The 22,665-nt window shown below is 43.9% G+C and overlaps 2 protein-coding genes and 2 non-coding genes across 9 annotated transcripts in view; all 4 read right to left on the minus strand.

The window, feature by feature from the left end:
• The window catches only part of LOC100679702, a 104,937-nt gene extending 94,434 nt beyond the window's left edge, over positions 1 to 10,503 (minus strand). For both annotated transcript variants that reach the window (XM_008203647.4, XM_032600455.1), the window contains exon 1: positions 9,844 to 10,503. The gene's annotated coding sequence lies outside the window, so the exon portion shown is untranslated. The remainder of the gene's footprint in view (positions 1 to 9,843) is intronic.
• Positions 10,504 to 11,243: 740 nt separating this feature from the next.
• LOC100122851 (mitochondrial uncoupling protein 2) lies at positions 11,244 to 22,365 on the minus strand. Of its 5 annotated transcripts, none has more exons than XM_001606406.6 (8): positions 22,072 to 22,365; positions 20,899 to 21,103; positions 19,620 to 20,778; positions 15,693 to 16,085; positions 15,502 to 15,623; positions 14,748 to 14,857; positions 13,847 to 14,071; positions 11,244 to 12,301 (listed from the first exon to the last, which is right to left on the minus strand). In XM_001606406.6, exons 4-8 carry the CDS (start codon positions 15,810 to 15,812, stop codon positions 11,916 to 11,918), a joined length of 963 nt encoding a protein of 320 aa, XP_001606456.2. In that variant the 5' UTR covers positions 15,813 to 16,085; positions 19,620 to 20,778; positions 20,899 to 21,103; positions 22,072 to 22,365; the 3' UTR covers positions 11,244 to 11,915. The 5 variants fall into 5 exon arrangements, with proteins under 5 accessions (XP_001606456.2, XP_032456347.1, XP_032456349.1 ...); XM_032600456.1 differs by having other exon boundaries at positions 19,620 to 20,787; positions 22,072 to 22,348; XM_032600458.1 differs by lacking the exons at positions 20,899 to 21,103; positions 22,072 to 22,365 and having other exon boundaries at positions 19,356 to 19,628.
• On the minus strand, positions 21,704 to 21,777 carry TRNAI-AAU. The gene has a single exon. It is a non-coding gene; the product is annotated as a tRNA-Ile (tRNA).
• On the minus strand, positions 21,867 to 21,940 carry TRNAI-AAU. Its single transcript has one exon. It is a non-coding gene; the product is annotated as a tRNA-Ile (tRNA).
• Positions 22,366 to 22,665: the final 300 nt, after the last annotated feature.

A 22,665-nucleotide genomic window follows, 5' to 3' on the forward strand; every position in this document is an offset into this window, starting at 1 on the left:
GCCGTGTGTGTTATCATAGCTCGCGCGCGCGCCGGTTTACGTGTGGTCTGTTTTTCTTTTCAGCTTATTCCGTGTGAAGACGGCGCAAAGCGCCGGAGAGCCGAGCGTGCGCGGGCGGAGCAAGATATGGAATACCACCGTGGATTCCTCCTGGCGAGAGCCTTTCGTTTTAGAGCTGTTTTTCTTATCGCGATAGATAAGAGAAAATTGCAGCGAGAGATAAAAGCCGCTGTGAGAGCTGCGTAATTCTTTCACGATATACAGGAACTGAAATTCGTAAGTTTTTACGGTTTTATTGCACGGAGTTCAGTAGACAGCTCGGTTTTTTTCTCTCTCTGGAAGATATCTCCTTGAGTAAATAATAACTGAGCGCGCGGTGTGCATAAGCCGGTTTGGTGTGTGAGGCGTATACTACGAGTTACGCAAGTAATTCTATATGTAGAAAATGAAGATATCCGTTTGATCGTCCCCTCGAATCGATATAAGCTGTAATTAATAACAAACTCGAGTAAGATTGAATTTGACCTGCAGCGGATAGCTTGCGTAATTCATTTACACCGACTGCAGCCATCGATTAACAATTAGAATTTCTAATGATAAAGCGATAGTGAAAGTTGTGCGCCGCTTTTTTTCTGCACCGCTCTCGAGCCACACAATAAAATTATTGTGCAGTTCATCGTTCGTAATGAAACTGCTATTTGAAATTGCGTGTACACACACACGCCTGGAACCGTTGCTCGAAAAGATGAAATAACACCGTTGAAAATAGTCTCCGCGTTACTACTTAGCTTCGGCGTAAGCTTAGACGCGTATGAAAAGTCCTGGTTACATGGAGAATAGTACTGAGAAATGTAATTTTAAACGCAACCGGAGGCTGACTGAAGCATCAGTTACTATTTTGACAGCTCTTTCAAGCTTAAACGTTGGCCGCTTTTCTATGTGATGCGATACAGGCGTAACGTCTATATTCGTATCGGATAGGAATTCGACTTTCCCGCGGAATCAAAGGAAAATCCGCTGACAATGCGAGCTCGACTTTTTACGTAAGCTCCGGTGCTTCGAAAATCATTTTTCACTTTCTATAACCCTGCAGATCGGTGTAGCAATTTCGTTTATCCGAGCGTGAACGATAAACAAATACCGAGCAAGGGACGAGGAAATATATCCGGTTAATTCGGCCTCTATTACCACTAATGAACGTATATTTTCCATTAGTGAATTTTCCCCAACCAAATTATAGGGATCAAATTATGCTTTCACTCGTGACTCCATCTCGCTGATCTGATGGTAACAACAACATATGCGAAGAACGTTTACAACAAAAAAAAAAATCCACCCAATCTATCCAAATCCATCTCTCGACGCTAGTTTCTAATTCGCGTTGTTTACTTTCGCGGATTACCATGTTGGCCTGCGTAATGGAGACCGAAATCAAATTTCAATACCCACTTAACTCGCGCGAGTTCTAAGCAGCATTGTGTGCCCCTCGAGTCGACCTATATGCAAAACATCTCAATCGGCGCCGCCGCGGGAAAAGGCAAGATGGAAAAAAGAGAGCAACAGATTCTTTCCCTAAAAGGCGAACGGTATAGACCTCGCAGGCGCGAAGTAGTAGTAAATAAAGCAGCCTCCAAAACAATATAAGCCTGCAAGACTAAACCTCATTTATATTAAAATCCAAGTGGCCATTGTACACAGTCTCGGACACCTAATCTCCAAGTCTAACGCGCGCGAAGTAGAGAGGAACAGGAGAAGAAAAAAGCGGAAAGAGAGGAAAACCGAGCGAAGGCGAAGCGCCCGCGGGGAAGAAAAGAAAACGGAAAAACGAGAACGCGTGTCGTCGAGAAAACAGGGCCGCCGCGCACATATAGAGGTATACGAGCGCGCAACAGCAGCAGCTCGAGGCGAGAGTCGCTCTCGAGTACCGTACATTACGCGCTCGCAAAGAGGGAATCTTCTTCGGCTCTTCTTCCTCTCGCGCACAAGCAAGGCCGAGGCGCCGCCGCGAGTTCTGTTCCCCTCTAGTTGCGATGAGGATATACACACTCTCGACCGGCGTCAGCTGTCCAGATGGCGGATGTATCGAATTATCGGCCTTGCGCCGGCTTTACGGGCTTTTTACACGCGTATAATACACGCGCGTGCGCTCTGCAAATTGCTACCCTCGAGTATTAGGCTGCTCGAGTGCAATTACCCGATGCGCGGAGAGAGGATTCTTTGCGCCGCGCACGGATTCGCCATGGGAATCGCCTTTTAAGAGATTGACTACCGCACCGTCAGAGTCGATTGTTACGAGATTGCGCGTAGCCGAGAAGTTTTGATGGATAGGAGCTCGTATGCCATATACGCGCGCGAGCATACGTGTGTCTACGTCTGTTGTCATAACGACAATCGACTCGTTTGCGGGCAAACAGAATTTACGTAAAGATGGAAGCGGCTGCATGCGTGATGGACTGCTTGATTGTATACAAGGGGAGCATTTCTGCACGAAAAGAGTGCGCTCTCACGTGAAAAACTGGTAAACGACGGCCTGTGGGATCGTATATCATCGTTCGCTCTTGGACACATCGTTATTATTATTATCATTATTATTATTATTATTGCTGTTGTTGTTATTATAGCGCTCGATGTCGCCGGTAATGACTCTACTCATCGGTCGCGCGGCGATTTTTACGACGAGCCTTGGCAATCTCTGATGCCTTGCGGCTTCCGCGGAACGAGACGTCGCTTTGCGGCGGATTTCGTCGCAGCGAGTCTCGGAAATCGCCGATAATTAGAATGTTTTATAGCTATCGCTCGCGCGTCTTCTTCGCGAGGCCTCCTTTCCAAGAGCTGCACACTACAGGTCGCATGTGCGGCGGTAAAAGTTGACATTGAGTAGTTTCGTGTATGCCGGCCGGCCGGCGCATGTTAACTCTCTATATTCAATTTCGTGCCAATTACATTTGTTCGACGCTCGACGTTGATCTATGCGCCGCTGCCATTATTCGCGGCAGGTGATTTAGCGTTCTTTCTCTCTCTCTCTCTCTCTCTCTCTCTCTCTCCCGCGCGATGGCGAATCGTAGAACTTGGAGTGGATTTGATGGAGAGCGTAAGTGTATTCAGCGCGCGCAGCTGCAGCGCCGGAAAATATGGGTTTTGGGAAATTTGCATGCATAAAGAGACATGCTGCGAGTATTTATGTACACGCTTTCCGCCGCGCGGATACATTGGATGCAATTAAATTTACAATCGAGATACGCACGGATTATGAATTCTCACATCGGCTAGTGTGCGACCGATTAAAAAATTCGTTTCCATCGAGAAAATCTCTCTCCACAGTACAGTACTGGCACACGAGAGATTCATTTCCCATTCCTTAGCGGTACCGAGTCGGAGTCGATAAAGTTACTCAGCATGAGAGTCACACTCGATGACGCATTTTTCGCGTGGCTCAATCTCGCCCGGCGCGCAACATCTAAGCTCTCGCGAGAGCGAGCGAGAGAAAAAAGGCAAGAATCCGACGCTTCATTTAGCCTCGCGCTTATCGCATTCCCGATTCGCCTAACCTTGAGCCCCTCTAACTCGGCTTTGGAATCCAGAAAAAAGAATCCCACGAGAGAGAAAGAAAGACAGAAAAAAAGGAAAGGCCGGCGACTGCTGCCGCGTGCAAAGCGTACGTAACGCGCCGGCGGAATGTAGCAATGGTTACAGTTGTCGCGAGTAGAGTATAGAGAGAGAGAGAGAGAGAGAGAGAGGGAGAGAGAGAGAGAGAGAGAGAGGGAGAGAGAGAGAGAGAGAGAGAGGGAGAGAGAGAGAGAGAGAGAGACGAAACTGCCAAAACGGGCGGTGCGGTTACTCTCTTATAAATTATACGATCCGAAAGCCGCGACATCATCCGCGAGAGACGGCGACAGTCGAACTCGTTTTCTTTTCTTCACTCTTTCTCTTTTTTTTTTGTCACCAGCCTGCCGGCGAGTGCAGCAGTGAAAGAGCCGAGGTGCATCGGGCTCTCGTGTCTCGTCGGGAAGAGACCGTTACGCGCAGCAGGGAAAAGCAGGAGAGAAACGAGCCGCGAGCGCGAGACGAGGAAAAAAGGGAACGTACGCGGCGCACACACGGATCGACTGCCGCTGCTGCTGACCAGTGGGTGGAGGAAGAGAGAGAGAGAGAGAGAGAGAGAGAGAGAGAGAGAGAGAGAGAGAGAGAGAGAGAGAGAGAGAGAGAGAAGCGACGGCAGCGGCGGGCGAGATGTTGGCTGGAAAAAATCTCATTGTCGTTTCTATAGCTTCCGGGAGTAGGTATGTATGGCCAGGCCCGGAATGCGTTAATGTCCCCGCGGGGCTTCCATTCGCGGGCAGGATTATCCGCGGTGTGTGTACACTGCAGTGAGAGCTGAGAGGGCAGCCTCGTTTCGTCTCTCTGTCTTTCTCTCTCTCTCTCTCTCTCTCTCCGCAGCTTTCTGCAAATGCGTGCATTTCGCGGACGAATGTAGGTCCCTACTCGAATGGAAAATGTGCTGATATACCGCCGAGCGCGCTCGATTTTACGATCTGGCTTCGATGCTCTGCGTTTTCGGGTGGAAAAGTGTCCGGAGACTCCTTCGGTGATTAGAGCGTGATTCCGGCTTGGCTCCAGTCGGGGGGAACATTAGCGCGGGGTACGTGTGTATAACCTACTGTAGAGCGCGAGAAAACAATTTTTTGTGACCGGCTTCTCTCTGCAGCGCCGCCTGCAGTGAGAGTGAATTTTCCTCTTCTAATTGATATAATAAATGAGGGATGGCTTATATGGCCACGATGACACATGGCTTTCGTTCAGTCATAGCTGCTTTGAATGGGCCATTGAAGCCGCTCTGCGGTGTGAGAAATCGGTTTAATGACTTTGGGGAATGTTTGTTTGGAATTGTTGATGGGCTGCGAGCGTTTGGCGGGAGCTATTAATATATGCGGAGCGAGAGAGCGTTTATTAAAACGATCGCGATCAGTTAATGATCGCGCGCTTATTGCCGCGAGTTCTCATGTTTGTGTTCGGTGCACACAGGGTCCCAGAGATTTCTCTTGCGGCCGAGCAAAAACCCGATGCTTGCAGGTTCGTTTAATTTTGTTCACTGCGCGAACGCGCGGGTACCGGTCTCTCTCACTATATACACTCGCCGGGTCTGCAAACGTGTGAAGATAAAGCGAAGCTTGATCCAACAATTCTGTTCAATTAAATTTATGCTGACTATTTGATTTCTGCGCGTCGACTGTGCTGTTTAGAAAGTGTATGTAATTTAGCGTTGCTTTGATTTTTGATTGATATCACTTTTCACGCTTAAGACATCGAAAGCTTGTACAAGTTTTGTTGACATCGCCAATCGATTATTAATGAGCCGCAGACTTTTTTCCATCGAAAAGCCTATCTTGCCGCGCCGTTACTTATCGATCGGCTATTTCAATCTCTTTTTGACGATTCTTCACAGTCGATGGAAAATCCATCTCGAGGAAAGCTGAATTCACTTTCGTATAACGACATCGCTTACATGTACCGAACGCGAAATCCTAAACGAAGTTTATTTGTCGCGGGCGACAACGACACACGCATTTCCTGTTACGTATCGTGGTCGTCATAAATATTTTGTCATCCCGCATAATCTTTCAATTTCTCACGATGCAGACGAGTCGTGAGGAGTTTACACCTAAACTTTCGAAAGCCGGCGCGTAAAAATGATAACATCTGTCTCGTGTGCCGACGAAATTTAGTCATTATTGGAAAAGAAAGCACAATTATTACTTCGAGCCATATACGAGCGATATTTCAACTGCGCGATAAAAAGGAAGACGGTTTTCCAGAGATCTCCGGACATTGAAACTCTACTCACGTTTTGTAACTCAATTCAGTTCCGATGTCCGAACGCGCTCGATTTCCTCCATAAATTACTCACGAGTAGTGCAATAAAATCGGGAAGAGGCTATTGATTTTTCATTTCTTCCTTATTTTTATTACTCAATTCTAGGCGCCTCCTCTCCGTCCATATTTGTAATATTTACGGAAAATTTAGAGGAGTAGAAATAACGCATCGTGAATCTCATGGAGAACGCAGCGAAGTCGTGCAATCCGCGTTAATCCAACAGTTGGTATATCTCCTTGCATATTCAGAAAAAATTGCGCCATAATTTACTAGGATTATATCCCCGGCAGACGTAATTATGCGCCCCCACTGTAATCTATTCCGGCAGTATAGTCGGAGATTTGCAGTTTCAATACCTGCCAAGTTCTCAGTTTAGATGCGGATTCTAGACACAACTGCACTGCGAGGCGTCATTTTTGAGAGATTAAAAAAATAACACCCGTAATCGTCACTGCGGCAAAAAAAAATTTCGCGCGTGGTAACGTCAACTCTGTGAGCAGTAGAACCTAGTGCAGCCCGACTATCGACTTTTCCCTCCGAGCTATATCGACAAAACAACTTTCAATTTCTCTGGATTAATTTATTATGAGCGTATAATATGAAATTTGAAAAGAGAGTCAATAAAACGGAGATCATCTGGAATCCGGTCTTCCCTCGACAAAGAGCTCAATTTATCTATAAAAATACGTCGAGAAACTCACACTCTCGAGCTCATTCAGCGCACATGAGATACAGTTTCCCTTCATAAAATTCAAAGCCGCGCTCTGCAGTGTCGTCGAGAAATCTTCAAAGCCGCTGCACACTAGCAGCCCGTAAGTCAGCTGCCTCGCGGAGGGGACCTACGCGGAGCTCTACTGTACGGACTATTTTGCGCGAGTGCAATTTTAGCCCCAAAATTTTTGCCCACCTCTGACTCACGCTCTTTCTCTCTCCCTCCTTCCAGCGAGAATGTCCTCGAGGCGTAAAATAAGCGACGACGTTGGCTTCGATTGGCCTCTCTAAGCGAAAAGTCTCCTCTGCGGTCGCGCGCGGTCGAAAGTGCAGCGCTCTCCCCTGCGGGTGCCCACCGCGCTAAATATAAAACCTGGCGCCCGACGACTACGACGAAGACGACGACGACAAGGAGCTCGCAAACTTGGCTATGTTTATCTCCGCGCAAAAGGGCTTGCCAGAGAGAGAGAGAGTACACGTGTGTGCGAGCGCGGTTGTTAATCCGTGGACCAGGGTCCGCGAATTCCTAGGAGAGGCTGGTCCGGACTGGACGTTGAACTGGTATTAATCTTAGTCGGAACCGGCGACGGCAGGTCATTTAATTGGGAAAACTGCCAGTTCGGTCGCGAATAGTTGGAAGGCTGCGCTCACTCGGATGTTTGGAATGATAACATTGAAGTCGTCGGAACTATGCGTGAGGGCTCCGGCGAGTGAGTGATGCGATAATCTTGTTCTGAAGATTGAGAGTTTTTGAGAGACGATTCCTTCTTAAAAGCCAAAGTAAGGCATCTTCTTGGAACGAACTTTATATAGGTATACTTGGAACACGTTCATTGGCAAGGAATAGATCATGTTTACTGTTTTTCTAGAAACCTATATCGCATGCAGCAGTATAACTATCGCATACTTTGACAGAAGCGCATGAAAACCGGCCGGTTCTGGTCTTAAAAAAGAAACGGTTATTCTTTGACTAAACGAGTATGATCCTAGCGCAGGCAGTTCCGCATACAACCTCCCGCTAAGCTAACATAAAAGAACGTTCTGTACACAATTTGGTTCAAGTCTTACGGTTATTGCACCTCGCAGACACGGTAAACATTTCGGAATGCCCTATACGGGCTACATGAACGTTTGCTATGTTTACATTCTTCTGAAGTATGCGCGTTATCAAAACCGTTTCGGCGTCATTAGTTCAAAGTAATTTATCGTGCGTTGCGAGATCCGATATAATTCCTAGCGATAATGCCTCATTATTATAACACGCGCGATACAACGAATAAAGTAACTCTGAAAACGTACGATCTACAATACATAATTTAACAACCGCCTCACAATAAACCTGTTCGCGCACGTGTAGTACTCGCGCCGAGAGATATCATATAGCGCACACGGCGAGCTAATCTTATCGTTCATTTGCATACTTTTTTGCTCAGCAATGCAACAAGAGAGCCTCGCATGACGTAACGTCAGAAGATTTCTCCGCAACACACACACACACACAGCTTTATGCTCATCCTTTAAAAAGAAAAGCGTCGAGAACGCAAAACTCTCGCGAGTCTATGATTGAATTATCACCAGAAGTCTTAGAACAAAAACCACGAAAGCCGTTTCCCGTAATTTATTCCAGCGTCCTGAAAATAGCAACAGCAGCGCAAACACAGCCGCAGCTGCAAATGCAATGCGGAATGATGATCAACCTCTCCCCCCCCCCCTCTCTCTCTCTTTGCGCCGCGAATTCATCTTACATCCTCCACTGGAGCAAAGTGAATTACAATCCGCTGCCGCCGTCGCGGAGGTAATTTCTCCCAGGAAAGTTCCAATTTCCATTCTCGGCATCTGAAAAGTACCATAATGTACACACACACACGCAGTGCAGCGTCGCTCGGAAAAGGGGAACGAGCTACTCATCCTGACCTCCAAATTACGGCCGATCCCACACTCGGTCAAGCCTCTGATTCGGTTCAGATGAGCCGAGCCGATTAAAACACCCATACGCGCCGTCCTGTTATAGCCTTATAAATTCCACCTGCGACGGCTTCATTAAACGATGACACGCGGAAAAATCGGAGGCTGTACCGAGAGGAGCGATGCATACGAGACGCACTCGCTCTCGAAATTTAGTCATCAAGGCGAAAACAAGCCGTGCCGAGATTCATCACATCCGTCCCCACGCTGCTGCAGGATACCTTACAGCGCCTGAGAGAGAAAGAGAGAGAGAGAGAGAGAGAGAGAGAGAGAGAGAGAGAGAGAGCACACCTGCGGCTTTGGCGAGGGCGCTGCGCAGAGTGTGTGTACACTGCATCGAGAGGACTAACAGCCGTACAAATACGCTCCGTGTATGCATAGTCGCGTATAAAACTGCAGTCAAACGGCTCCAAGTGCGAGTAGGAGAGAGAAACCGAGTCGGCTGGACGCTGGCTGCAGGAGCCTCGGGTTAATGGAAAAGAGTCTCGGCTGGAAAGAGCGCGACTACGACTACGACGACGACGACGACGACGAGAATATAACAGCAAAAGGAAAAAATCCGCGGAAACCGCAAAGAGCCTCGCTCGCCGCCGCTTGGCAGCGCCTATCCTCCACTCGCCTCCCCTGTAAATGTGTGTGCGCGTGTGTGTGCAGCCTTAAGCTGGTACATAATACACGTCATGGCGCCGAGAGCGCGCGCGCGCGCGCGCGGTAATGCAATGCTTCCTCCATATACCGTACGCTACTATACCTGCTCGCACTGTCCAGCTATACGCGTACGCTTTCTGCACGTGAGTGTATATTGTGTATACACACGCATGTATAGGGACTGCAGTGCAGTACACAAACAAAACTTTCGGCGGAGGGGGTCCCCGAGATGGATACGCGGCGCTGCGTATGATACACAACTACTTTTAGTCACCCCGAAAAAGGGAATGGGCGCTCGACGCCCGATTTGGCGAGTAAGTGCATTCGCCATTTCCAGGTGCGTGGTGCGGCAGCTCTCGCTCGCACCGAAAAACCGCGGCGAGAGGCGGAGGCCTCCGCGATGAATGAAAGAGAGAGGAGAGACGGAGAAGGTGCAAAAGCGAGCAAAAGCAAACCGCCTCCGCGAAAGGGGCCTGATGCGATTTTACAGGTTGCAGCGGCAGCAGCAGCCTTGCGAACTGTCCAAGATTTGTGTGTAGGTGTGCGTGTACACGCAGTAGGTATATACAGCGCACTCGCCGGCTCTCGGTGCGAAACGGCGTTAATAATATCGGAGCCGAAGACAAACTTTCTCGCGGACGACTCACCTTTCGTTCGATCTTTCAGCTGTCCTGTATGCCCGCCGTTTTCTCTCTCCCTCAACACTCCGCACCAGCTTCTCCCTCGCACACTGCACACAGGCACACAAACAAACAACACATCCGCCAGCCGAGCTGCTCTCCTCTCAGTTGGACTGGAAGCGGCTCATCGCGGCTGGGACGACGGCCAGGCCCTGTCCAGCGACGGCGGGCTGGGGCTGATGCCGCGGCTGCACTTGGCGCGACATAACCTTGCGATCGCGGCCGATCTCTCTCTTTCTCTCTCTTTCTCTCTCTCTCTCTCTCTGGCTCTCAGTACTGGCACGGATCACACTGCTGCGGACTCGTACACGGCACTGCGACGGTTTCCCGCATACTACCGCGCGGCGACAAAGTCCTCCTGCTCCAGCTCGCTGCTCGGCTCCTCTTCCTCTGGGCAGTGGCGCTACTCCTTGGCTGGACGATCAGGATGACGAGGAGCCACGCTGCTGCTGCAGCTCTCACGTATCATGGGAAGCGAACTACTGCTCGCACACGAACCGAGCGCTGCTACACGGAGGGGATCGGCTGCGTGTGAGCGCGAGACACGAGCGAGCGGATGGGCTCTGCTCCGTTCGTTCTCTCTTTCTCTGTCTTTCATTCTATGGAGACCGTGCGCGCCGCCGCCGCCAGGGGACTGGAGGTTTTCACTCCGTCTCTCTCTAGATCTCTTTTTACCTGCGCCTGCGCCTGCGCTGTAGCGCGACTCCGATATTATATCGTACACGGCGTTCGCCGCTCTCGCGTTTTCGGCGCACCTGGTGCAGCAGTGTTTTATGGGACAGAGCTGCCAACCCAGCGGTTTGAATGGGCGCGCTCAGCTGTGTGCGGTTAGCTTATTTGCAAGACTCGTTGCAGATTGCAGGTGGATTATTGTGAAGGCTCAGAGTTGACCGGTTTTCCAAGATGAATGTCGTTACTGTCAAGGCAGTAAGGTATGCTAAAGAGATCTGATTGATAAATTCTTTCGATGATCCGTACGTGATGAATCGAAGCGTAGGAGACTTTTTGTAACGATCAAATTGTTGGCTCAACGTAGCCGAGTTCTCCGAAGTCGACGAGGCTCCATTTACCTAAATATCGGAGGCGATAAGCATGCGAGGCTGGAGGGTCGCCGGAGCAATCGAGACAAAGGGCAGCTATAGTCAGTCTGGCCCGGACAGTCCAAGTCATCAGTCGCACTTTTCTGAGGTTCAGTTATTCGCGCGTGTATTACTGATTTCGCGTTTTATTAAACATTATGCGTATGTCTTAAACCTGAAATTGGTTAAAATACTAAAGTTGGCAGTAAGCAAAGACAGGTGAAAGCGGGAATTTTGAAACGCGCCAGCCACGAGTATGAGGCTTTTTTAGCAATAAAACACTCGGTATGTCCTTACTCATGGATCATATCTTTATTTTAATCGATATATAATATAGTAAAAAGATAAAAAGATGTTAACAAATCGACAGTTCATGTAAATATGTCAAAATCAATTCGTTCGCGGGCCTTTTTTTGTAAACATCCACTGAAAACTACGCTAATAATTTATAAGTATCATCACAGCATCTCGAAGGAGCAACTTTGTGTGCTTAAATTATATCGATCGAAAAGAATTTTTTGTTCAACAACTGAAGGATGCGACACATCTATCGGTAATTATACATTTAAGAGTGTACATCGTAAACATCGCTATTTACTACCGCTTTACTTACGACTATCAAGCACCATTTTTGACAAAAATAGACTTTTCTATTTGATATTATTATACTATAGCGATTACGAAATCGCTTAAGAAAATGAAAATAATAACGACTTCTCGTTTTGGAAAGTAATTAAGTTGGATGGAACGAGACGAGATAAACTAATAAGAAGCTACCTTCAATCATTTTTGCACTGTACATTTTTCTCATTTGAAAAAGATACCATTAGCCATCATGAACCGGTCTCAAATCTCCCTAAGTTGTACAACAGTGTACAAACTCAAAATAATCAAATCCCGTCCCATCGTGCATCGACAAAAAGTTAAAGCTTCTCCCTATAAACTACGTAATGAGCAAGCCTAATTGGAATGCTGCAACTTCTTGGTTTGAATCTTGATCTGCTCGTAGGTGATCCAGAGAACGATGTTCCAGGAGACGAGTCTGCTGAAGCTCGGTATGAAGCCCTTGTAGAAGGACATGGGACCCTCGTTTATGAACATGCGCACGGCCACGTCGATGGCGCCCTTGTACTCGCCCGGTGAGCTGTTCATGTATCTAGTCTTGACGACGTCGACCGGACTCGCGGCCAGAGTCGTGCAAAGTCCGGCAGCCACTGCTGCGCTAAAGTGACACGGGATGCCGTCTTGCAGGAGGCCCGAGCTCAGTATCTTCTCCTTGATTATGTCATAGCAGACTATCTCGGCCACGTTCACTATGGCGTTACGGGAGATGTTCGGGAAGGTGCCTGTAATGTGAGTTTTTATCTCTCTTAGTTATATTATTATGTATTATACCCATGCGCGTGTTTCATTTTTCGTCAAATTAAATAAAGATCCATGAAATGTAATTACTTAAATGAGACACACTCCGCGAGGCAATTATTCGATTGTTATCTCGAAATTTTTTCCGAGGCGGTTTCGTGTTGCTCGACTGTTTCGTTCATCGACGGAGAAAGATGCCCTTGTAGGATAAGCCAGGAAGCGAGGGTGAATTAGTATACCCCTATTTGTTTCCCGGAATCGAGTAATTCAAGCTTCGGTTATAGCTTCGGGCTTGGCTCGAAACCGGAGATTTGTGTATTCAATGTTTTTTTATCGCGCTAGACGTCGAAAAAATGTTAGAAGGCGTTATCGGCGTTAGACCGAACTTTTAATTAAGTTTTTTCGCCTCGATTTATCAAACTATTCAGATAAGCATTTTTTGTCGTGGATTGGAAAAAAGAGAGCCGTCATCGGAAGCTTGTTCGATAATGGCCTATTTTTCCGTCAACAGATCCGAAGTTCATCACGCGCATCCTCAATGTTATGGATCTGGCTAATTCGGCGATGAAGTTTTATTTTTATCGACCTTCATGTAGATATTGACGTGTTTCATAATTATCATCCGTCACAACATTGCGCAATAACTTATCATGCGTAAGTGTCATCAGGATGACAGAATCAGCTCGTCACAGGATGTTTAACTTAATGAATATCGCATCGCGAAAGAATCGTTCGCGATGCGTTAATCCAAAATCCATTACCCGACAACATACGAGTTATAGATAAGACAAACGTTACGTCCGGCATAGATCAGAAAATTCACAGAAGCAGCGAAGAGTTTAATTAAATTTGGCCGACTAATTAGTTCAGCGTCGGCCGGCGGATGAGCGTGGGATCTTCAATTTTAATCATCGACTCTATCGAGCGGGCTCTGACGCGGCCTAATCCGTAAACGAGGCGCGTGTCAATTGTGTAGGCGCAAGAGGAGCCTGTATACACCTATGCGTCAGCTCTTGATGTCAATATAAAATGTAGCGTCCATGAGAAAACACGGGCGCGGGTCAATATAACCGCGTAACGGGACTGGAAACTGTCAATTCCCACCTACATCTGCTAATATTGAAATTCTATACAAGGTCCCAATATAATATAATGTTATACTTAAGGCAATTATTTGTACAGTGACGTTGGCACTTTTTCCTAAATGGGTTGCACTGCATTCGTTTGCTCCGGAGCCCGAGCGTAAGCGCATATATTAACGCACCGACGACACACTTCCCGATGCAGCACATGTTGAGTAAATATTAACTGTACAGATATATGGGTCGTTCGAAATTGAGCGCAGGATGCACTTTAAACGTTCTCTCTCTCTCTCTCTCTCTCTCTCTCTCTCTCTCTCTCTCTCTCTCTCTCTCACTCTATTTTAATATAACTTCTAAAAATAAGCGTTTGCGGAAATCGATAGAACAACTCGCGAAAATAGATCCAAGGACGATGCCCATTAAGGAGCAGTCGCACACGCGACGTACCTTTCCAGAGACCAGCGGTTCCCTCGTTCACGGCGATGTGTCTGTAGGCCTGCAGAGTCGAGGTGTACCTGCGACTCGGCCCGCTATTTCCGGCCTGCAGTCGAACCTTCACAACGTCCGTGGGCTGGGCGAGGAGGACGGCCAGTGCACCGGTCGTTATGCCCGCTGCGATGCGCACACCGATGTTGATGGAGCCGTTGTCTACGGTCGATGTACCTCTACTACCTGTCGATAATCAAAATTGAATCGGGAGTCAGTGGGTGCTCGATCATTTTTGGACATTTTTTTTAATGAAGATTTGCATACAACGAAGAACTCAGAAAGATTTTGTTAAAAGACAGGATAACGAACAGAAAACATTCTTTTTTTTAAGTGGTTTGATTCAGAGTGCATTCTCAAAGGTATCAAACGCACTATGGCAAATTTCTTCTCGCGCGGGACTCGCGACTCACAGTTATATAAATGAGTTACTTTTATTCATTTTTATTATTTTCAGTTGTATGGGTTATACTTTAATTGTATCGTCTCAAAAAGTCAAGGTAAAGAGATTATCTTGACTTTTTTACTGTTGAAGAATCAGCCTAAAACCCCAAAGTTTGAAATGTGGTACAACAAATTTAAAAAAAAATTCTGACAAAAATAATAAAATAAAAAATCGATGCTTAAGGAGATCCGCAGTGTTCGGGTCGGTCATAGAAATATAAATCCAACGAGAATTTGGAAGTACAGCGTGTGCGATGCGTAGATATAATACAAGGTGTTGGATGAGATTACAATTCGAACGAGATTTTCGGAATTTTAAGCTGAATCTCCATTGCAGACGATAAATTCGGTATGCATTCTTTAAATGTTCTTTTTTGTGTTTTAAACAAACTCTGTGTAGAGTCTTATCAGGTAATACCGTCGAGGAATCCAGCGTAGAGTGTCTTGACGCTGTCGTAGAGGCCCAATCGTACGCTGGCGAAACACATCTGTCTCTGGAGTCCCGCGGAAAGACCTCCGTACAGGCTCCTGCAACCACCCTCGCTCAACAACACGCCCTCAAACAACATCGCTAAGTGCCCCCCGGGGATCGAGTTTATGCAAGACTTTTTGTATATCGTATATTGCCTATCAATCGAGTGCCTTCAAGATCGCTTGCTTTTTGGAATTTCTGTCAAGTTTTTACAATTAGGTATATTTACAGCAAGCGCTTCTTCAACGTTCATGCTTTTAAATTTCATGAAAAATACAAGGAAAACTCAAGAAGCACGGCATATATGAAATTAAGCAAGAAATCAGAAAAAATCAAAGAAAAAGCTCGCAGCATCCTGACGGCTTCTCAATTTCTCAAAATAAAACCATCCGAATGCTGGAAATTGAAAATAATGCAAAGGTAAACAAATATTTCAAATTATATACCAAGGAAGGTGAGATCAATTGAGAGCTTATGTTTGTGCAGTAAAGCCAATTGCAATAAAAGTAAATTAATGTCAAACGAAATAATAGCAGAGTAAGTGAATCTAATAATACATTTTTACTGGTTTGAAATTGCGTATTATTTATAGCACTTTCAAGTATTTTTTTAAATTTCACGTTTGATAATAACAAGATGAAGAAAACCCTCATTGTACCTACCGTACACGCGAAAAATTTAATTTCAAAGAGAAACGTACCTCATTCCTTCATTTCTGACAATACTTCCAATGGTTTGTATCAGGCCAGATTGAACTGTTCTCACGGCCATTACCGATCCTTCCGGCGAAGCGACCAGTACAGCGCGCCCTAATCCTGCAATCTATTTTACATTGCGATATTTCGGGGAATCTTCAAAGGTTATGCAAGCTTACAGCATTAGTTTCCATACCTGCATTCGAACTTTTGCGGTATCCAATGGAAAGGTCGCCAGATCTGCGATGCAAGCCGCAGTTCCGGCAGTAAGAAGCTTGGTTCCAAGGGATACGTCATTCTGTGCGTCAACCTTCATTGTTCCGTTTTGTGTATTTTCTTCTTTCTTACAAAATTTGTTCTTCTAATACAGTGCTCCGAACTCAACAACTTAATTAACAATACTTCGCATAAAGTTCAATAATAATTCTATGTACACTATTTACAGGTCTTGCAATGTCGTCACTCGAAAGAATACTTTTTAAAAGCTGATCTCGGGTTCTCTAAAATGATCGGGAAATGAGTGCAGTCCACGCGACCGCGGCTCGTGTTTTATTTCCTTGCCACGAAATTCCATATACATACTATTTTTCTGAAACATAAATCGAATATTCGTTACGTTAACAGGATTGACAGGGCACAGTGTTTTAAATTACTCATCCAACTAATATTCATAAAAAGTACAATGCATAATGGACCCGAAGATTTATGGCCAAAATTCTAAGTTATCGCGACTGTCATTTAAATACCCTCAGGTGATAACGTACGAGACAATTGTAAAATTTAATGCCTTTGCCTCAGACTTTGCCTTAACTACGGATAGACGCTCCTTAGATAATATCGAGTATTCTTGGATAGGCATCTAAAATTATGAGCACTGATATGCGGGAGAAATCCCCATTTTCCTCAAATTCCCTTTAAGGCTAATAATCAATCATAGACTGTTCTAAGAATTATCATTTATCGGGCATGCATTTGACATTGCCAGATTTCGACAGTACTAGACGCACATAAGTTAGTTTCATTCATACGTAATATAATCGTTACCACTTTTACGACGACTCGTAACATTGTTTGTTTGCATGATTAGAGCGTGATTTTTATTTTTCGTGAAATAATTTCATGATGTGACATCATTAGATAGCAGACTTATAAACGCTGCGAGGACTCGAATGAAACATTCACATTCATCGTAAATAAACGAACCAGTTCTGTATCAGTTTTTATGCCATATTCAACCCAACGCGTCAGATCTTAGAACTTCGAAGAAATATTTTATCCGACGTCAGTATACGTATAAGGAGAACGCTATAGATCTCTAGTTACGACTGACTTCGCTTTTAACAACGCGTGACACACTTATCCGTAAATTTCTTGAATAAAGAGAATGTACGTGCACTGCTGATAAATACTCTAATTTCCCGGAAAACATTGCATACGACAGGTTTACAATCACAAAAGAGAACACTGCCCAGTCCAATTGTCGCGATCGCGACTGCACAAACGGACAAAACAATCACGCTGAAAGCTTACTCAGGATTTTTCAATCGTCAGAAAGCGTTCGTCCGCTGCACTGTTAGTTTTGCACACTAGCAGCAGAAAAAAAGCGACAACAGCACACCCGCCAATTAACGTCCGCGTCGGTATACAGCTCTTAGCCGAATTGGCAATTTCTCATGGCAATAACAACGATTACCGCTGAATCGCTTTAGCGCGGCGAATGCCAAACAATGAATAACGCCCGGCGAACGCGTATACGAATTTCTGCGACGCTGCGCGCGAAGCACACACGTACACGTATACAGACGCAGTCGAAAAGAATGAGAAAGACAGGCGGTAAAAATAGCGAACGCACGGCAATTGGACACCGGCCAAGCAAAAATTGCGCGTCCGCGCCAGATAGACGTATAACCTTCGACGGAAAGTTCCTTTGTGCGCGCATGTTTTCGCTTCTTCTCTTTCTCCCATTATCTCCTGCATCTTTGATTGATAGTAATCCGAGGCACACGGGAGAAGACGCAGCAGAATAAAAAGAGAAGGAGAAAGTCTCACGTGTCTGAGGGTCTGAACACGTGCGCGGCCGAGGCTAATAACTGGACCCACGGCTTTTCAAGAGCATCTCGAGTCCAAGGTGCGAGAGAGAAAGACGGAACGTAACCTGTTGCACGAGGCGATAATTTTACTCGTGTAGAAATGCTCGCCGCTGAGCGAGACAATGGGGAGCCGACGAGTGGGAAAGGCTCGATCACCTTTGGCTTGAAATTTTTTTATGCGAGAAATTTCCACTTGTCGCGTTCGACGCAAATTACTTCCGTATACACTTGGATCGATTTGGTTGCGCGACTTTTATAGACATACCTATTTACTGAACACGTCTAACAAGTGTGGCACACGCATAATTGCTGAATTGTGCATAGAAGGTATTAGATACGGATCGTGACTACTCGTTGGTAAGAATGAGTTTTAAAAGAACACTGAGATGCACATAATAATTGCTGACGATTTTACGAAGTATTTCTGACAAAGAAAAGGCGAACCATAATACGGTTTCAATTCGATTGTTAATGTAGCATGGGAGGGCTTTGATTAATCAGCGTATATAGATTTTCAAATGAAATACCATTGTACTGCAATATCGATCAGACTTTATTAATTTGTTTACGTGACGAACAAGAACGCGACGACAATTAAAAACAATTGTCGAATGGATATCAAAATTGGGTTTTATTTGCGAGTATTAGAAATTATATGGAGCATTCAACCAATTATATCTTCTACTGCAGTACTGTAAAAGAAGCAGTCGAGCAATGCAATTTTCCACTGATAAAAGTCCGACAGTTACTATATTGTGTAACACAGTGTATTCAAACAAACTTATAATTCATTTCCTCTTTCCAATCTTCATTATATAACAGACGAATTGTTTATTCTATGCATACATCCCCAATGGAAATAAAGAATTAAAGACAATTAACTAATAAGAAAGTTATCGAGCAATCGTTTATCATCGATTACAAACGAACGAAGAATGATTTTCAAATCTTACTCGTATAAATGTGCACGATGCAAATGTTGAGATAAACGGTCGTCGACCAATCACGCCGGTTCGGCGCAGGGCCGATGAGCAAAGTCCAGTGCTCGCGCCAGACATTACGTCGCTTAATGCCACTGTGTATATGCTGATTGTTTATCGAATGAGTAATTTCCGTTGTCGCGCCCGTCTGTCTAACACGATTACGTCAATCTTACGAATACTATACAAAGTTCAAGATACCTTTGTCATTCTCTATGTTTGTTTATATATTATTATCTAATTCTTAAAATTCTTAAAAAGTTCTAGTGCGTTGTGATGAGTTTTAGCATAATCGTGGGATGGTATAACCCCGGTTCTGACGTAATAACAGTATGCTTTCTACTGCCGCATTTTAGCAATATTTGCGTTAAGAATTTTACGTGTACTGTAATTTAGGCTCAGACGGTAATAGAAGCACTAGTACTGCAATCCAATGCAAAGGTTTTTACATTGTTTTTCAGAGCAAGCAAAATATAAAAATTTATTAAAATCAAGCCAGAAAGCAACCACGTCCGTTTGCGCAGAGGTACAAGCTGTTTCGACGCATCGTCGACTTATCGATTGCTTGCCTCCGCTTGCATGAAAATAAATGTTGCTCGAAGATTTTAAGTGAAGCCAAGTTCTGTGAATTCCATTTGACGTAGGCCAACTTAAATATTACGTTGACCTTTTAAACGAAAATAAAAATTTACGGAAACTATCCAACAAAACAAGTGACATCAACTGGCATAATTAATACCGTTTTATATTCTAAATAGAAATTGTTAACATCTTTAAAAAAAACCATACCGTTTTACGAGTGACGATTCTAATAATATTTTGTACAGAAGACAGACGAACGACGCGAACCCGCCATCGATCGTTGGAAATCAGCTGTTGGGTTCTTTGTTTCCAATAACACACGGAGAAAATGGAGCGCGGAGTGTTCGGTTTCACTGGCCAAACTTTCTCGAGTCATTCGAGCAACGCATTATGTTCACGTTATTTTTTTCTACACAACCAAGCAGCAAAGCCCTCAACCGAAAGAAAAGTAAAAATTCAAAGTGTACTTACCAAGTGTTCAGGAGGTGAGTAACAACAGCACTGAATATAGTCGCGGGACCTGGCAAAGCTTATACCGGCTGGCAACCAATGGGAAAGTGCTGCGAGAACCGCCTTCCACCAGCAGAACTGCGGACTGTAGTAGCGCGAAGCTCCACTCGCGGCGCTTGCGAACGAATCGATACAGAAGTCCAAGACCATGAAAAAGCCCCGATGAGCAAACCTTTCCTCTCTCGTCGATGCACGCGAGCTTTTATCTTCCGTTAAGAAATCTGTCTTATGCGCAATAAAGGAATTCGAAAGGCGAGGTTAAAAAGAAGGCCAAGGATTCAACAGAAGTCGTTGATTCTTGCATTAGACTGATTAGCGATCGTTAGCGATGCATTATTGAGTTTTTTCTTTAACCTTTATGTAAATTTATCTAACAAATTGCAATGCATTAAACCATTTGCATGGATATTTGCAGCAGTTGTATAAATAAGACAGTCAACGGATAATATATTTTTTTGTTTATTAAATAGACCTAATAAATATATATCTACACATATAAAGAAAATGAACATAAAAAATATTGCAATAATCTATTGCATTATTTATTTATTGTTTATTAATATAATATGCAAGCGTAGATAAATTTAGCAATGAAAAGAAACCTTATACTGTAGGCATGCAAAATAGTTTTTTAATTTTTTAAGGTTTTTTAAACAAACTTGATCATTGATTTTAGAACTATTAGAAGCAAATTTTACTCGTTCACTGCTAATTTTCAGTTATTAAATCAATTAATTGTATTGTGTACAAATATTATATGAAACTTGTAGCTGCTCAGGAAAAACTGTTCCTGCTTATGACTGTTTCAATATCAATAACTTGGATGAATCATTTTTATATTTTAGTATTGAAAAAAATTCCTGCCTCGAACAATAAAATACGAAAAAAATTGTTATGTCCATCTCTAACTTATCTCACATATTGATGCATAATGGCGAATGGCGATATCGTTGATATTGTAGTAAACAGACTTTTTGTTGATCGATGAATTTTGTTCCAAAGTTCATGCGATGGGAAATAAGAGTGTCTGAAAGTACTATAAAAAATAGTGTAATGCAGATAAGAACAAGCGACGAGCCTTGAAACTAGGACATTTATACGTTGTCGGCCTCCATCAGTTCTGAAAGTACTTCAAGTATTTTATCAATTATAAAATTGATTTTGTATGGATTCCTTCTTATATTGGAATAGTGTTATTTTTACAGAAACTGTTACGCGCAATATTCGCAAGTCGTCTCACCTCTTCGGTGGCGGCTTGGCTGCTTAGACCTGCGCAGACCCAATCAGCGCCGGGCCTCTCTTTGATGTCTGCGCTCTCTCTCCATACAGGTGAGAGTGCACTCGCTCTCGAGACATTCGAGTCGGGGCTCCAGTCCCGTACGGATCTTCGGTGAGACCTCTCTCCCTGCTGCCTCCCCGGTTGAAAGAAATCTTCCAGAAGACCTCTGTCGTATAAATGTTACATTTTATGTTATATTTAAAGTTAGTTTTTGGGTCTTTGTACAGTCCGGCACAGGCTCTAAGGCACTTTCTCTTGAAAGGTCTTATTTTCTCCATTTGTGAGGCACTGATATTGAACCAAATTTGGCAACCATATGTAATTATGGGCCTGATTAGAAGCATGTAACAAATAATTTTGACTCTGTTGTTCAGATATTTTGAGTAAAAAAGTCTGTTATGAGTTTGGAAGGCTTTTCTGGCCTTTTCTAGTTGGTTGTCTATATGTTTGTCGAAATACAGGAGGTGGTCAAAATAGATACTTAAATATTAAACAATATTTTTGTGAGGAATTGCGACATCTCCGGATTTTAAAGTAAAATTTTTGTATGATTTTTTAAATGAAATAGATTTCTTAGCTGTTGTTTTTCTAAATAATATTGTCTCGCATTTGTTCGGGTTAATTTTTAGTTTCCAGGTATGATAGAGCACGACGTTCTAACCAACTGAGCTAATGGGCCTGTTGATAGTATTATTTGACAGCTTATAAACTCACGGATTCCATAACAAATGCAATTTTATCTAAAAAAATTTCAAAAACAAAAAAGTGGCCCATGAGGGGATCGAACCCGCGACCTTCGCGTTATTAGCACGACGCTCTAACCAACTGAGCTAATGGGCCTGTTGGTAGCGTTATTTTTACAGCTTACAAACTCATAGATCGTACAAAAAATGCAATATATTATCTAGAATATTTGAAAAACAAAAAAGTGGCCCATGAGGGGATCGAACCCGCGACCTTCGCGTTATTAGCACGACGCTCTAACCAACTGAGCTAATGGGCCTGTTATAAACTTTATTTACATAGTATTTTTAAGAAAATTTTAGCTTAAAAGTCAAGGAAATAAAATATTTTAGAAAAAAAAATTAATTCTGATACAAAATATGTGGAATTTTAAAAATAAGTTTACTTTACCAAAGTATAGTAGTTCTTCTTCCATCCTGATTATTTAAATTGGCTCAACACGGATCAAATGGATGTATTGGCAACTACTTAAATTGTCAATTAAGGCCAGTTATCCGAGTCTAGTCCAAAGTTCATAGTTAAGTTGAATGTTCATCACGAACTGACTGCTGAGTCATGCTTATGAAATTTCATCTTTTATTTGGATGAAAAGTCACGCATATTTATAAGTTTCCGAAGACTTATATCTGCTAGAAGAATTTAATGATTTCGCTATTCGACAAAAATTCTAATATTACTAAACTCACTATAAAAAAACAATTTTTCATCAGTTATCTATAGATGTTACAATAAGATAAGTACCTCGCATGATAACACGTGAAGCGACATCTATCGCTAGCACTGCCATCCATTGGTAACAGATGCACATGCTGCTTAATTCATAACACATGCGACAGATGGCGTCAAATGTTTCATTCAAGAAGTTAAAACACTTCCAATAATCAAAATATTAAAAATAGATTACTTTTCAGAGTTATAAACAGTTAACATCGTATTTATTACTAATTATAATGTGTAAATTCACTGTTGCTAGATTGTACACAA

This window comes from Nasonia vitripennis, chromosome 5 (genome assembly GCF_009193385.2).
Source record: "Nasonia vitripennis strain AsymCx chromosome 5, Nvit_psr_1.1, whole genome shotgun sequence".
NCBI classification, from domain to species: domain Eukaryota; kingdom Metazoa; phylum Arthropoda; class Insecta; order Hymenoptera; family Pteromalidae; genus Nasonia; species Nasonia vitripennis.